Raw genomic sequence first — 15,573 nt, 5'->3', positions numbered from 1 at the left:
ATGGCATGTTTGGGCTTCCTGGGTAATATTTAAGAGACAAGATACTATGGGCCTTTGCTAATGCTAATACAGGCCTTCTGTTACATCAATATTCCAAGTAGTCATTTTCTCCAGCATATACTCATGATACACAATTTTAATAAAAACACAGACTTTTACTAACTCTTAAACTTTAATTCCTGCTTCCTTTGGGAGTGAGCAGCACTAGTTTATATCAGATCAGCTAATATTACCATGACAGGTGCTCGTGTCTCCCGCAGCCACTGAACAACGCTATAAGATCAATTGGCAGAGGTCCCTGCATGCTACAATACCCACATTAACTTGATGGCTGTAAACTGTATTGTCAAGTGTTAAAGGTAATTGTTTACCTGTGTCGTCTTTGTCTAAGTGGGTTTGCATAGGCTCTGTGATTGATAATCCCATTGTTTCTTTCTCATTTTGTCTCTGTGTTTGCTTTTTTATTATTCATTTTGTGTCACATTGCACAGACAGGCAATTGTAGGGAATTCATCTTTTTAGGGAATTTACACAGCAAACCCTATGAATAAACAATTCATTTTTTTCCCGGTAAATTAGTAATCATTAATTTTAAATGCTCTGCTGGGGAAAATAAATTAACATAAAGTTATCACGCTCAAAAGTGCAACAATGGATACTTTAAACGCAGAGAGGACGCCACACGATGTGTAGCACCTTCTATATAAACTCTCTCAATCATAATGACAAATTCACTGGTCATGAACAAATATACAGTATATATCTGATGTAACTTCATGAAATACAACTGAAGACATCCCCATAAATAAACAGATCATTGGCAAATTAACATAAAAACCTGAACCCTTCCCCTCAACATCGAGGGGACCCGGCTCTGTTACAGTGCAGGAGTGTGACATCTCGACCCATGTTTGCAACTGTGTGTTAATCGTGCCACAAAATAAATAAATTAAGTAAATATATACATGCATAATAACAAAGTGCATGAAAAAATAAAAATGCTGTTTGAGGAAATATCTTTTAGAGAAACTTTCAACAGAGTTCAAAAGGCTGAGAGAGTCAGTGCCACACCTCGTTTTGTTTCAATAATAATATGCCTATGTTACATAATAATTTAATAATACATAATAAAGATTGAAACTTTAAGTGTATTTTGTCATCTTTGAACAGACCTTGCTGTTTCCAGCCTACGAGCTAACCAGCTACTGCCTTTAGCTTCACATTTACCACAAAGATATGAAGCAGTGGCTGTTGGTCTTTTCATCTTATTCTCATCACAAAGAGCATAACCTGTGTACATTTGTCACTTTGTTTGTCTTTTTAAGGTAAAAAAAAAAAAAAACAACAAAAAAGAAAACCTTAAGTAGCAGCGTCACTTATGTTTTGAATGACTACATGTCTCGTCATGCAACTTTGTCACAACTCTCTTTTTCAGATCAAACGCAATATTTTATAGGCCAAAACCTTCAAAGCATATCATATCCTGTCGAGATGATGAAATGATCATGAAGCACCGTGAAAGTGACATTTGGCAGATGGACTGCATTCATCTTTATCACTGCAGAGTTCCTGTACTACTTTCCTTTGATAAAACATGAAACACCTCCTCTGCTCAGATTTTCAGACTGTGTGTTTTAGTTTCAGTACTCAGGACTCTGCTCTTACACACACAAACAGATAGATAGATAGATAGATAGATAGATAGATAGATAGATAGATAGATAGATAGATAGATAGATAGATAGATAGATAGATAGATAGATAGATAGATAGATAGATAGATAGATAGATAGATAGATAGATAGATAGATAGATAGATAGATAGATATTGGGGTTGGAGTTGTTGCATGATTAACCTTCAAGAATTACATTAGTGTAATTTATCTAACTTGGCTATGAAGGTGAAGAAAGCAGTAATTTCTTCTCAATCCATTTCTTTTACTGTATATGTATTTCACAAACCCCCCTCCATCTTCCCTGGATCTCTCTTGCTCTCTCCCCCCCCCCCCCTTTCGTCTTTCGTCTCTGGGAGTATGGGTGCATGTCAAGTGATTGTTGAATTGAAATATTGATGTGGAGTATCAAAGCGTGGCGTAGCACTCCTGTGTTTCCAGAACTAACCACGAAGCGCTTTGATCAGATACTCCTGTGATCTGACTTCTGAAGTTGTTAAGAGTGCTGGAAAACAAAATGCAAACAAACTTCAAGTGCTCTTGGTATTGATAAAAGTTTTCTTTGACGAGTGGAGATGCGTGCTGTCTGCCTGTGTCTGCCCAAGACAGGAGATTTTGGGGTTTCTGTACATGCTAATGGACATGAGATGAGGGAATTATTATAGTTCTCTGCTTTTCACACACGGAGCAATGTAAACTGTGGTGCAGGGGTGGGAATCACCTCAGAATCCCGCTGTGATATCAAGACTCCCGAGTACCAATTCTAAGTCTGGGAATTGTTTTAATCCAATTCTGATTAAACTTGTTAGAATTTATCATTTATTCCATTAGCAAACTAAAAAGCTAAATGAAGACACTTGTGAGTAAAGCTCTTTAAGATAAATCTCTTCATGCAATCAAACCTACTGTGCTTACAGGGGGAAATGAATAAATAAATAATGTGGATGTGTTTCCACACCAAAACATCATATTTATTAAATAACTAAATATGATAAGAAAAAGAAAATGAAACACTTTCATCAGTTTCTTTCCCATCATGCTCTAAAAAAAGGAATTTGAAAGCTAGAGAAAGATATTAAAATCTTTAAGGTTTGAGACCAGTTCCAATTACTGACTGTGCCAATTGGAAAGAATCTAAAGTTTCTGGGCTCCACGGTATTCAACGCTTAGCTGTAGAAATGGTCTGGCTGTGGTAGAAATCTGACATATGGTGTCCCTGAAACTACAGAAAAGAACCTTATTAGTACCTTGCAGAGTAAACATCAGTCTTTGTTCAGTATCTCCCTCTGTGCCTCCCACTCCAACATCACACACATTTCTAACTGAGTATGAAGAAGAACTGACTCCTGAATGAGGTATCAACTGATTGCACTGTAAACTCCATCTGTAAGCGCTGCTCTTCATCCTAAAGAAACTGACTGTCACGGTAATTATGACCCATCGTGTCCCGTCTTGTCTTCGTGAATGGTTGAAGAGTGAAGCACTAAAGCTAGCTGCAGGCTTCTGCATGCTGTCTGTCTTATCCATTAGGCCACATTTGTCACACGAGGGCCATTGAAGCAGGCCTGTGTTGTAAAACAGGCTTTCTGACATAGCCACCAGTACAAAGACTGCCTTCCTCTGTGGCTGCCCTTTTACAGTGCAGATGGTCAAGACAGCTGGGACAATTTAGTGATCTGAGGCTTTTAAAATGCCCCCCAGGCATGATAAACAGCTTGAATACCCACTTGCATATTCCACGCAGGCAAAGATTATGTCTGAAAACAAAAACAGCACCATTTGTGTTCTGCAATGGGCAAAAAAACTGAAAAACTCCTCCAAGACTGCGAGATTTTCAAAAATACTAAACTATCACGAGCATCCCTGTAGAGTTTAAAATCTGTTTGTTTCTCTTTGACATGTTTTTGACTGGAAATAGGTGCATGAGAACATCTGCATCATCTTGCCGGGATTTTGAAGTCGCTGGTAGCCACCCAGTCAGAAGCAGCGTGCGATGTATGACGGGGCGCGCCTGATTACCAGCAATCTCACCAGCTGTTTAATGAACACAGGGACCTCTTTCTCTGGAAATTAGTTTTCCCTTGAATACTGTGGAAGCCGTATCCAGGTCTATTTAAATGAGGTAACATGGGGAAGGTAAGCACCACCACATGAGCATTGTTTTCACAGTTCAAAGTGAGGAGAGAGTACTTTGCACTTCAAAGACACTCATCTGGGAGGCAGTACAGTGGGGGTGGGGTGGCGTGGGGGAGAGGGGACAGGAAATAAGAATCAGGGTAATTAACAACTTCTGCTCTGTAATAAACCAGAGACATAGTATACCTCTGCCTCCAAGATACATTCCTATTTTCATGTCCTCCTCACTCTTTTGATTCTGCTCTTTTCTTTCAGCCTTTTATTTGGAGTTAGAGAGCTTTTTTTTTTACTTAGCAAGGCTGCATGTGACTACATTATATTTGTTACCTCATGCACAGGTAATTAATTATCAAGAAACAAATCCACGTTGTTTTAATCTAACTACAGCATTGATTTGCATGCCGAAAAGCACTGAAAAACATTTTTTTAATCAATAAATCTTTAAGGACAGCAGCACTGGCATCTTTATCCTTTCACATTTCAAAATAAAAACTATAGGTGTGATTTAAGTCTGCATGTCACATCTTTTTTGGATGTTAAGGAGGCTACATAACCTGCGCTTTCCGTTTGGCTTTCACACCAGTAACTTAAAAAAAAGTCCCATAACCAAATGGTACAGTTAGGTGATTAAATCGCTGCCTCCCATGTATTTTTAAAAACCTGCTAATTCACTCACCGGCTAAGAGGAATGAAAGGAACTTTACACTTGTGTTTAAATGTATTTCTAAAGCAGATATATTTTTGTTCCTCATTTCAGATGGCTTCACTGTGGGGTGTGTTTATTTAAGGATCACAGCCTGTGAAACAGTGAGGAGCAGATAAGTGAGGAACAAGGAATTTACATGAGAAACAGGTTCCCAGCCTGGATTTAAACTCTTAACATTGTAATGGTGAACAGACTTACAGAATAAGATTAAGATTCAATCTGCATTTAATGGAGCAGATCTGAGGCGGCCTCTACTTGAACCTTGAAATGTGAGATGTCACACAGGGCAGCCTATTTGACATGTCACCTACTGGTGAGAACTCGGAGCCTTTGATTGAGTTTTATCAATTACGGAAAATACTGGGACTTTCTTTAAAGTTGCGAGCCTTACGTGGCCAAGAAGCGCCTGCTGTTGTGTTGAGGTACAAGTTTGTTAGGAGAAAATTAACAATCCTCTAAAATGTCCAGTCAATCTATACAAGTAAGAAGAAGGCTTATATTCATTGTGCATTGTTTCCTTAAGTGGTGCACTTTGTTTTACTGCTGTCCTGTATGATTGTTTCTGCTTCTGCTTGTTGACTTGAGATCATAGTTTGGCCACCTTTTCATTTAACACTGCATCTGTAATGGTTGCCAAAAATAAAAATCCACCCGCTTTCTATCTTTACTTGACTTCCCACAATGGAGTTAAATCAGCATGTAAATACTCCCAGAGTGAGAGAGGTTTTTTTTTCTTTTCTACTTAGCTGGCTCTGTTTATCTTAGATCTTTTAACAGACTAAGCATTTTGTTCTTGTGCAAAATTTAGTCCTAAATGCACTCAGTGAAAGTTGCTGAAACACATAACAGCAACTTGTTTTCTTTTTTTCTCTTACTGTATAGGGTACCAGTTGCGTATGCTTTTTTTGAATTATTGAAGTGGATCTCAAACACACCATGTCAGCTCAAATAAACGCTTTTCTAAAACACAGATTTTACATGAGCCTTTTTAAAATCATTGTTAGAGTCTCAGAACAATTGAGGGAGGAGTCAGTTGTTGGGGTCAGCGTTTGGTTGAAATTGAGTGAAATTATGAGTAGCCCACCCCTTCACCTAACAAGCCCCCCTCCTTCCTCCCTCACATCTCCTCTCTATTGACGGGCTCGCCTGCATCATACTGAAGACCCCGTTGAGAGGATCTTTTCTCACTATATAGAGAAGATGCAGCTCCGGCGCCTTTGAGATGATCGCCAGGATTTACTCCGCGCCTCTCTGCCCCTAAGTTCTCTAAAGGGCAGGCACCTTCGGCTGTTTTAAAATAACCACCTGGACTGCTAGCACTCTGAAAACATTTACCTAGTGGAGTGAATGTGAATGAACTTCCCAGTGTTTGCTGCCAAAGCGTCGGAGTCATTCAAGACTGTGAGCATATTTTTCTTCTGCGCGACCAGCTGTGGTTTAGCGCCGGTGCGTCGGTGCCTCTCGGCGCAGTTTGTGTTGCAGGTGCTTGGAGAAGCAGCGCGAGGACAGATGGCTGCGCTGACGATACAACGGACCGACAACTTTTTGCACACATTTTTACAGGTTTGTTAGATTCTTCTTTATTTTATTTTGTTTTAAGGCGGATGCGTTTGTTTGCTCCTCCTTTTCTCTGTTGTGAGAGCGCGAGTGTTCACAACTTGTAAAATAGTATTTAGCTTCTCGGATGGTAAAATCATTTTATGACAACTGAAACTAGCAGGAAACGAGGGGAGGGAACTAAAATAGTTTGCACATATTTTTTTGATGTAAACTTTTTTTTTTAACTTCAAAGTTTAATTTTCAATTTGCATGATTGAAAAAAAATTTAATGCTTGTTTTTTTTTTTAAATCAATTTGTTGACCCTGAAGATCATCGAGTAGGACAGGAAACCTGATGTGTTTTTGTATATTATTACACAGGACCGGACGCCCAGCTCTTCTCCAGAGGGGGCACCCAACGCCCTCTCCTTTCTGGCCACCACCTGCAGCCAGGCCTGGCAGGTGGGGAGCACAATGGGCTCAGAGGGTTCTCAGTTCCCCTATGAGGGCACCGTCAGCTCAACATCTGGAATGTTTCAGCTCTGGAGCAATGACATGCCACCCAGCACAGCCCTCAGCACACATCAGATGACCTTCACGGTGCCCAAGATGCAGTTCCCTGGACACATGCAGTCTGGCCTGGGTCACCATCATCATCACCATCACCCCCATCATCACCACCATGAGCTGCCTCTTACCCCTCCAGCTGAACCACCATCATCCTACTCCTTTGAACTCTCCCCTGTTAAAGTGCTGTCCTCACAGCCACAGACCAACAGCCACTACTATCCTCAGCATAACAATGTGGGACAAAACTTCCCCAGCTTCCTCCCAAATTCATCAGGTAGGCATCATTTGTCCGGAGGCCATGTGGAAGAAGGGCAGCAATGGTGGAGCCTTCCCCAGACCAACGCTACCCCTTCTAACCACCCGTTCTCCCTGGGCAGACAGCTGGTTTTGGGGCATCAGCCCCAGATAGCTGCTCTTCTCCAGGGCACCTCCAAAGGTCTGCTGAGCTCCACTCGCCGCTGCCGCCGCTGCAAATGCCCCAACTGCCAGGCAAATGGCGGAGGGTTGGAGTTCGGAAAGAAGAGACTGCACATCTGCCACATCCCAGAGTGTGGCAAAGTGTACAAGAAGACCTCACACCTGAAGGCTCATTTGCGCTGGCATGCCGGGGAGAGACCCTTCATCTGTAACTGGCTCTTCTGTGGTAAAAGCTTCACCCGTTCGGATGAGCTACAGCGGCATCTCCGCACGCACACCGGGGAGAAGCGCTTTGGATGCCAGCAGTGCGGCAAGAGATTCATGAGGAGTGACCACCTCTCCAAACACGTGAAGACCCACCAGACGAGGAAGAGCCGATCTGGACAACCTTCACAGAGCACGGACCCTCTGCTCACCAACATTAAGAGAGAATAATCGCTATGGTTCTTCAATCAGAGACAAGAATGTGTGACTCACACTCACTGCCATAGGTTTGCACTAGAGGGTAAGCGTCAAGCTCCCTGAATATATTCTGTTGTCAAAGCTCTGCTTTGGACTTCAAATACTACCATAAAGTATATTTAGTGATCATTTTGAGTTAATAATTATGTGCTGTTTGGAGCCACGCACCTTTAAAGAAAACTTGAAGCCTTTCTAAGCGATATTGGGAGAGTTTGTGCTGCATTCAGTGTACCTTTCTTCAAGCCACACAAACGGATCTCGCCTAGAGTTAACTTAATTGTATCCCTTTCACATTTTCAAATTAATTTAAATTTGATCAGAGTTGGGGGTTTTTTGTTATTTTTAATTTTGTGATGTAAATATTTTTTTCATGTGATGAATTTGCAAGACATGAAAAACATTTCAAAAGGCTTTCCTAATATGTTCCTAAATAAATGTATGCCTTAGTACAGCTCTGATTTCTGTTCCCTCGAGCGAATGGATGAATGCCTGTGTTACTGTTGATCGTTAGAATTTTTTTCCAAAACATATGCTAATTTGTCTACTGCAAGGTAAGAATCTTTTTTTTTTTTAAATATAAACATGAGTGTCTCCGAGCCGCATACGTATCTGCCCTGAAGCAGTAATGTTCATTGCTGCAGATCAGCAAACATGTTACATTTTTAAGTTCTCTGTAAATTGTGTATAAATATCATGAACAGTTTTATTTGTATTATGGCAGCATGTAAATTTGAATAAACATTGTCCTTAAAACGGTTTCTAGCAACGTTCTCGTTTTTACACCTACAAGAAACTGAAGTAAAAAGACAGTTGGGGTCAGTCACAGTTTTAAACTTCTTAGCAACTCATTCAGCAAACGAGTGAATTTCTCAGGGCAATCTGAAGCACCCACTGAGCTAACCTTTTATTCAAATGATATTTTACTGCTTTCAGAATACAAGTGCTGCTCATTGTGCTGTTGGTGTGTGGGGGGAAGATCCTCATAAAGACCTAACATGGTGGCTGTTCAAAGATTTTCACACCTCAAAGTAAATACTCATCCCATTGATGGAGCTGTTTGTCTCACTCGCTGCAATCAAGTTCACAGCCATGTGGCTTTTAATGAGCGTTTTCATTCTCTCAATGGAGAAAATTGAGTCAACAGATGCAACAGAGGGCACTGGAGAGGAATTCCCTGTGAATAGGACCCCTGTTGTTGAGACCCCCTCAGCAGCGGCAGGAACTCCCTTTGATTTTGCACCCTTGTGAAAGTTAATACCCCCTTCCCCCCTACTCCGCCACAAGCCTCCATATATCACAGCCACATTACGATCGGCCTCGCTTTACTGCCCAGAATGGGGCTTTATTCAAAGGCCAGCCAACCAGATGTCTGCTCATCCAGGGGTTTCTTCCCTTTGTTTTTAATCCTGTTTGAACTTTCTCCAGCTGGGATGCAAAAGCAAGCAAAATGCTTTGTCTTTGTCAGAGGTCCCGCGGTGGAGTCTGAGGACCTCCACGGCAAATTTGAAAGTTTAATCTGAATCAAATCAGAATTTAAGAGAATTCAGCGCAGATTGCAGAGCCCATCGAGTGAATTTCCTTTAAATTTACTTACCTGACATCGAGGTCAAATACTTGTTCAAATACTCTGTATAGATGGTTGTGTATTTTAAAGTAAATAAGTCTCAAATACAAAGAAAAACACAAAAACTACACTCTGTTTCAAAGACACTTTTTAATTCATATGATACAACTGTTTCTACTCAGTCAAGCATGTCATTAACAAACCCTCTCTTGGTTTTATGTCCTTGCTTTTGGTTCTCTGTAGTGGTATTCCTTTGTGTTACATGCAAAACTGCCTGATCAGTAATTCCCATGAAAAACCTCACCACTTCACATTAACTGCAGATACATTTTATGAGATGGTTCAAGTCATCTAATGCCCCATCTTTCAGTTTACTTAAGGTAATTTAGTGTTGCCTTTTGGACCGATCGATTAGCAAGCAGCTTCACTGTTAGCAGGAAGCATGAGGCCTATTGATCTTTGGTGCAGCTGTATGATTCAACTCAACTGAGAATGGAAGCCTTGTGGGGACCTCTATTGGCCACAAAGAAGAACAGACCTACTCCGCTCTCCTCTTCTTTTTGACACCGTCCAGATAGAAACACAAATATCAACGACTGGTGGTAAGAGTAGCGGCAAGCTGAGCTGCAGTTGTGTTTGGCACTGTTGAGGAGGTGGGCGCATGCAGATTTGTCAGCATCGCTCTGTTTATGCAACAACATGTCATTTTCAATGGGACCATCTGGAACGGTGACATTTTTTGGCATACCTTGGTCATTCTTCGTGGTACAAGTGAAAATGTATAATTTATGGTATGCACTGTACAGTATTTAGCCCATGTGGCCAAAAGCTAACAGAGTTTATAGAAATGGTGCACGGCTTTTAACATGACAAAAGTGGACCGATGAAACAATTCATATTAGTTTAAACCAATGAGCTGTTTTAGGGACCCCTGTCCCCAAAAATCACAAGCAACCCAAGTTGGCTTGTAAAGAAAGAAAGAAAGATGTATGTAAAGATGTTGCATGCAGAACTTTGGGTCAGCACAGCAGGCCCTTTAATGCATATCTCGCAACTCCTCTGGAGTTGCCCAAAGAGTAAAAAGTATTCTGAAGTGACGTCATACCCACAGAGAGCCTCCAGGGGGCTTCCTCATGCCTTTTTGTCCGGATCAAAGGGAGGCCGGTCAAACAGAATAACAGAGCAAAGAGGTGCTCTCAACATGGCGGCAAGAAAGAAAGTTCTTTTACTTGCAGATGAAATTTGAGCGAGTAAAGTACTTGTGGCACATTTTGTCTTTCCTCTTCTTGTTAACACAAACGGCAAACTCAGTTGTCAGCAGGGAAATGAAAATAAAATGTAAAAATGTAACTGTGTTTGTCTTCGCAATGGGGCATCAGAAAACAAAAAAGCTCTTCAAGGAAGTTTAACAGAGAGTACAAGAGGAGCCAGAGCCACTCCTTCCACACTCTCATGCGCACAAACACATCCACACATAATTTCATAAACATACATTCAGGCACACACGTAACTCCAGTGACTTCCCCATTTAGGAATGGAATCATCAAACAAATTCCCCTTGCCCTTTCAAAGAGAGAATATAAACTCTCAAAAAAGGTAAAAAGCAGAAACTGTCACAACAGTAAGTGTCCACGGAGTATTTTGTAACTATGAGTCCAGTGACATCCCACTGGGTGCTGTTCGTGTACACTGAAGGTGATCAAGGCTAAGTCACCTCCCTTTAAATGGCTCTCTAAAAAGGAGCAAAGTCATTTATCATAGTTGCAGCCCATAGTTCCTTCATATATTCATCAGGGTCCTTCATTGATCTTCAGAAATCTTGACTGAACCAGGTAAGGTGCAGTCTGGCATAAACAAATAGTCGATTCTTGTCTTCCCAGCTGTGGCCTTAGCTGCCGTCCTCCTGACCGATGACGCACACGGCACCAAAGTTCAAAGGTCATCCTCAGCTAGCTGGGCCAGGTTGCTGGGACGTCGTCCAGCTGATGGACCCGACAATGGACCCTGGTTTCCAGCATCAGAAGCCTGACCCCTGCGGCAGCCCTCTCCTGCTCTCTGCTGGGGAGAGAGGGGATGTTCATCACAAAGACATACCGCATTTTGATTTTCATATCAAAAACAACACGATACACCGTTCTATCCCAGCACTTTTCTTTTACAGCCTCAGCCTGAAAAACGCACTGGCCCACCCATCTTCTGTATGTTCCCCAGCACAAGTATAGGAAACGATTATCTGCGTTTGATAGGCATCTTTTTCTGACTTCCTTTTGCTGAATTCTGTCTCTGCCTACTTCCTGTTTGTTGTGTGCCAAGTCTGTCCAACCTGAGTAAACAGAGAGCGAAACGAAGAACAACAACTTCTGACCGGTCAGCGCAGTCCCTCTACGGACACGAGCCAAGTGATGACAGAGGGAAACTCTGCTAATGGTAATGCACGGAATCCCAATAACAGGATGCTCCTATTTTTGAATAAAATTCCGAGCTTCCAGGACAGCGAGACCCGAATTCTTATTGTGAAGCTGTTGTAATCGGGTTTCCTTCAAAAATGTTCAGAGTTTTAATAATTCCTTTACCATCCAACAGGGGGGGAAATAACTCTTTTTATGACTCAACAATGTCTCTACGGTGTGTCTGAAAAAATAGTTACCATTTTAATGGTAAATGCCTTTAAGGAAATCAGTGTAACGTTAATTAGACCTTATTTCCCACTGTAGAGCTTTGTGACGCTTTTTTGCTATTAATTAATTGTGACGTTTTGTGCGAAATAATTACATGTGTACCATCGAACCAACCCCACAGACTGATTTGTGCATACGTATACACTACCTGTACACTTTGTGTGGTTGGGGTGTACAGCCCATTTGACACAGCTTGACAGTTTGGCTGATCAGTTAAGCCAAGTCGGACATGTGATGGAGAAACAGTGTGGGAGTCAGCAGGGCATGGCTGGACCACAGTGGGCTGCAGAAGCAGGTAAGAACAGATAAGTCTCTAAGTACAGGAGTGCATGCACACAATACCATTTGCTGTTTTTTATTAATATTTTGTTTTTTTGCAACATTCCAGTCCAGAAGCAGTAAAAGCTTAAGAGATAAATAGGCCATGCAGTGTCTCATGAACAGAAGGATTGAGTTTGAGTAAGCAGTTACTGCTGGACAGTGTCACTGTATGCAGAGATGAAAGAAACACAAGTGACTTACATCCCTCAGCGAGTAGGTCTCATTGGATCCTTGGCTCTGGCCTTGGCTTGGAAGGTAGAGCGCAGGAAGGGAGGTGTTGTGAGAGTGAAGGGAGGGCAGTTTATGACGGTCAATGGAGGCAGAGGAGTGAGGCCGCAGGGCACTGGCAGCAGACAGAGGGGGCCTCATACTGCGGCCCAGGCTATTAGACTTGCTCTCTCGCCGCTGGTACTCAATAGGCGACTGTAAGGCTGAGAGAGAAACAACAGGCAGGTCTTATGAAACTCTGCTGCTGATTCTGAATCTTTTATAAAACAATGCATCCAGAGGATTTAAGTATGTATTTGTTGAGGAAATGAAGACATCTATGATAAGACATATTTTCATATTATTACAACATCACAGCATTATATTGTAATCATCACCTGCTTATACAGCGGAACCCATACAGGCTGCTCAGTACTACCAAAAGATCCTCAATAAATACAAGTGCTTTTGAAAAGCAATGACTAACATTAGGTTTTGTTGATAATAAAGAAAGAAAGTTAATGGGTTCTTCATGTCAGTGTTCCATAAAAAACACAGTGGATGATACCAAATCCTTACAACTTTAAAGTTATGATCATAAAAATGCAAATTAAATGTAAAGTTCTGACATAACACTACAAAAATCCACAATGACAGTCTTTTATTTATTTCTATTTTTTTCATGCAAAGCCAAAACCGTGAAAAAGTTGGTCAGTATATTTACATATGCCATGCTTTATGCTAACGTCATGCAATCTTGCAATTTTAATAATAATAATTGAATATTTTCTAACCTTCTTTTTTCTTCTAGGTGTGCTGGGAATATAAAGACTACACAGTCTTGTAAGCTTGTCACATAGACAATAAATGAAACTCTAAACTCCAAGCTAAAATATAACTTATAGATGTGAGAGATCCATAAATTACTCCCCCACTGCAGCATGTCATTGAATTTTTATCATCTCTCCCCCTTCGTCTGCTATCTTTTTCTTTGCCATCACCCCCACTGCCCCTCACTGAGCGTGGTTGAGTGCTTGCTCATAAGGGATTGCTTCACTTCACCACGGCTTGAGGTGACTGTTGTTGTGATTTGGTGCTATATAAATTAAATTTGAACTGAACTGGATTGAAATGTGAGTCTTCTTTACTCGGTTGGCACTTACCATTAAGGAAGTTGCGCTGGCTTTCCAAGATCTGAACCACATCATTGACCCAGGCCCTTCCTATCTCTGGGGAGGAGGCCTGCATCTGGAAGCGCACCACACTTCCATCGGGATTGCGTAATGTCAGCACAAAGCGCGCATCATCGCTGTCCACACTGGGCTCCACCCCCAGGCAGCTCACCTGAAACATATATATATGATTAGACTTTGCTTGTTAAATGCTTTGTTAACACACGCATGCCTCTAAAAAGTCCACAAGACAGAATTATGTAAGCCAGGCAGGAATGAGTGCGTTTTGGTTCTGTTACGTAACTTCTAACCTGGGAGTGAGTTGAACTTTCTCTTTTCTTTTTATTAGTGCATACAGTTCATAAAAACATCCTGTGTGGCTCATTTGAGTTTATTAAGGCTTAGTAGGCTCTCACCTTGATGCTGTTTTTAAATATGTATCCAGGGAGTGAAAAGCCTTTCTTCCTGTCTATCGGCTCACTAAAGATGACCAACTGCTCAAACAGGAAGACGCGTCTTTCCTTGGCACGAGACAGGAAGCCACTGTCCTGCTCTATAACAGTGAAGGTGTCCTGCTGGAGAAGCTTGCCCTGGGCTGTGATCTTACCCTGGTAAAGTTAAAACAAAACCAAAAAACGGGGAAAGTAGTTAGACTGTGGTTTTCATGAGCTGAACACAAATTATTCCAAGGCAAATTTTTGGAGGAAAGATGATCCAAACATCCAGAGACATACCTCAAAACCTTGTAGTCTGCCCACATTCATCATGTCATTGCAACGTTTTGGCACAAAACACATCACTTCTACTGCTTTCTGTTTACAAGGGGGAAAGGCAATTAGAAGCACAGTAACGACAGCAACTATGTTGCTAGGAATTTGATTAGCAAGCTTAGAAAGCATTTATAGGGATCAAGTATGGAATAAAGTACATAATTTTGTGAGTGATGTGAGGCATTCACTCGCCTCCTTCTTTAAACTATTACAATCTGCACAACACTATTGTTCCCTCATATTTACCAAAACAGGTCCAATTTTATATTCCTCAAGCCATCAAATTTCTAAACATGGGCAACGCATAGGAGGCTAGATTGATGTGGCTAAAGTCATCCCTAAGATGCAAGGACAGTGAAAGTGTTTGCATATTGTGTGCTTATGGCTGCTTATGTTGATGTTATTGTTCTTATATGGTGTATACAAATGTCAGCCACAATTTGCTACAAGCAAATTTCCCCACACGGATAAATAAATGTATCTATCCATTTAAAGCGCAAAGAGCAAAACCCACCTCCAGCTCCTCCGTGTCCATCCCAGCTTTGGTGTAATACTTTAGGAAGTCCTGTTGAAATAAACACAGCACGGTCACCAGAGCATTCCAGGTTTGCTGGGCAGAATAATGAGAGGCAGTATTTATGAGCTGAATACTGCTCAAGGACTTTTACACACTATTGTTTAAATTTTATATATAGAGCCTCTTTCTCTCCCGCTTAATCGCACCCTGACCAGACAACATTGTGTGTGATCAGCATTTCTGCACAGAGGTTTGTATGTAAGTGTTTTGGTTTTTCTACTTGTATGTTTGCAACCCCATAGCAGACACGGCGCTGGTGTTTGGCTAACAGTACAGCAATGACATGCTTTTTACCTTGAGCAGAAGCTGATACTTCATGATCCTCTGGACAGGTTTGATGAGCAGGTCGTTCAGCTGCAGCCTGTGGCCCAGCTGCTGCCGGAGCTCCTAACAGCGGAAACGGACGCAACATTTTATCGACGTGACAGCACAAAACACGGCAGCTGTTGGCCTGTATAATTCCTCTATGACCATAAAGCACAGGCTCTGCAACTAATACCTATTTGTCTTGTTCTTGCTGTCAGTTGGAATAATAAACAAATGGCAAATCAGAAAACAAAGTCGCACGTACACAGTCGTGGGCATAAACAGAACAGAAATATAAACAGCATCTTGAAGATGGTTAGGCTAAACAGAAAAACTGCACAGAGTCAGACGTTGAAATTCACTCACCTCAAAGTAAGTCTCGATGTATTCTGAGACAATGTGTTCTGACTTGGGCTTGTTCTGACAGTACACAACATACATATGCAGGCGCCTCTCCTGCAATACGAGCCACATT

At 41.5% G+C, this 15,573-nt stretch overlaps 2 protein-coding genes across 4 annotated transcripts in view; one reads left to right on the top strand and one right to left on the bottom strand.

Annotated features, from left to right (window-relative positions):
• The first annotated feature begins 5,627 nt into the window (after positions 1-5,627).
• On the top strand, positions 5,628-8,259 carry sp5l (Sp5 transcription factor-like). The gene is made up of 2 exons (XM_085394751.1): positions 5,628-6,078; positions 6,436-8,259. The coding sequence occupies exons 1-2, from the start codon at positions 5,869-5,871 to the stop codon at positions 7,474-7,476; spliced, it is 1,251 nt and encodes a 416-aa protein (XP_085250877.1). The 5' UTR covers positions 5,628-5,868; the 3' UTR covers positions 7,477-8,259.
• Positions 8,260-9,198: 939 nt separating this feature from the next.
• arhgef25a (Rho guanine nucleotide exchange factor (GEF) 25a) overlaps positions 9,199-15,573 on the bottom strand; it is a 42,686-nt gene continuing 36,311 nt past the window's right edge. For 2 of the 3 annotated variants that reach the window (XM_085392979.1, XM_085392981.1), the window contains 9 exons: positions 15,465-15,554; positions 15,087-15,179; positions 14,730-14,780; positions 14,180-14,257; positions 13,862-14,053; positions 13,437-13,617; positions 12,268-12,497; positions 11,894-12,028; positions 9,199-11,125 (listed from right to left, as the gene is read on the bottom strand). In XM_085392979.1, coding sequence (XP_085249105.1) covers positions 11,000-11,125; positions 11,894-12,028; positions 12,268-12,497; positions 13,437-13,617; positions 13,862-14,053; positions 14,180-14,257; positions 14,730-14,780; positions 15,087-15,179; positions 15,465-15,554 — 1,176 coding nt within the window. In that variant the 3' untranslated portion in view covers positions 9,199-10,999. The remainder of the gene's footprint in view (positions 11,126-11,893; positions 12,029-12,267; positions 12,498-13,436; positions 13,618-13,861; positions 14,054-14,179; positions 14,258-14,729; positions 14,781-15,086; positions 15,180-15,464; positions 15,555-15,573) is intronic. The other variant, XM_085392980.1, reaches the window with a different exon arrangement.

The sequence above is a fragment of the Rhamphochromis longiceps genome, linkage group LG20 (genome assembly GCF_057381845.1).
Source record: "Rhamphochromis longiceps isolate RC_006_pf linkage group LG20, R_longiceps_female_GT1.1, whole genome shotgun sequence".
Classification (NCBI taxonomy): Eukaryota; Metazoa; Chordata; class Actinopteri; order Cichliformes; family Cichlidae; genus Rhamphochromis; species Rhamphochromis longiceps.
Note: the sequence above shows the minus strand (reverse complement) of the source record. Positions and strands in the feature narration are given on the sequence as shown.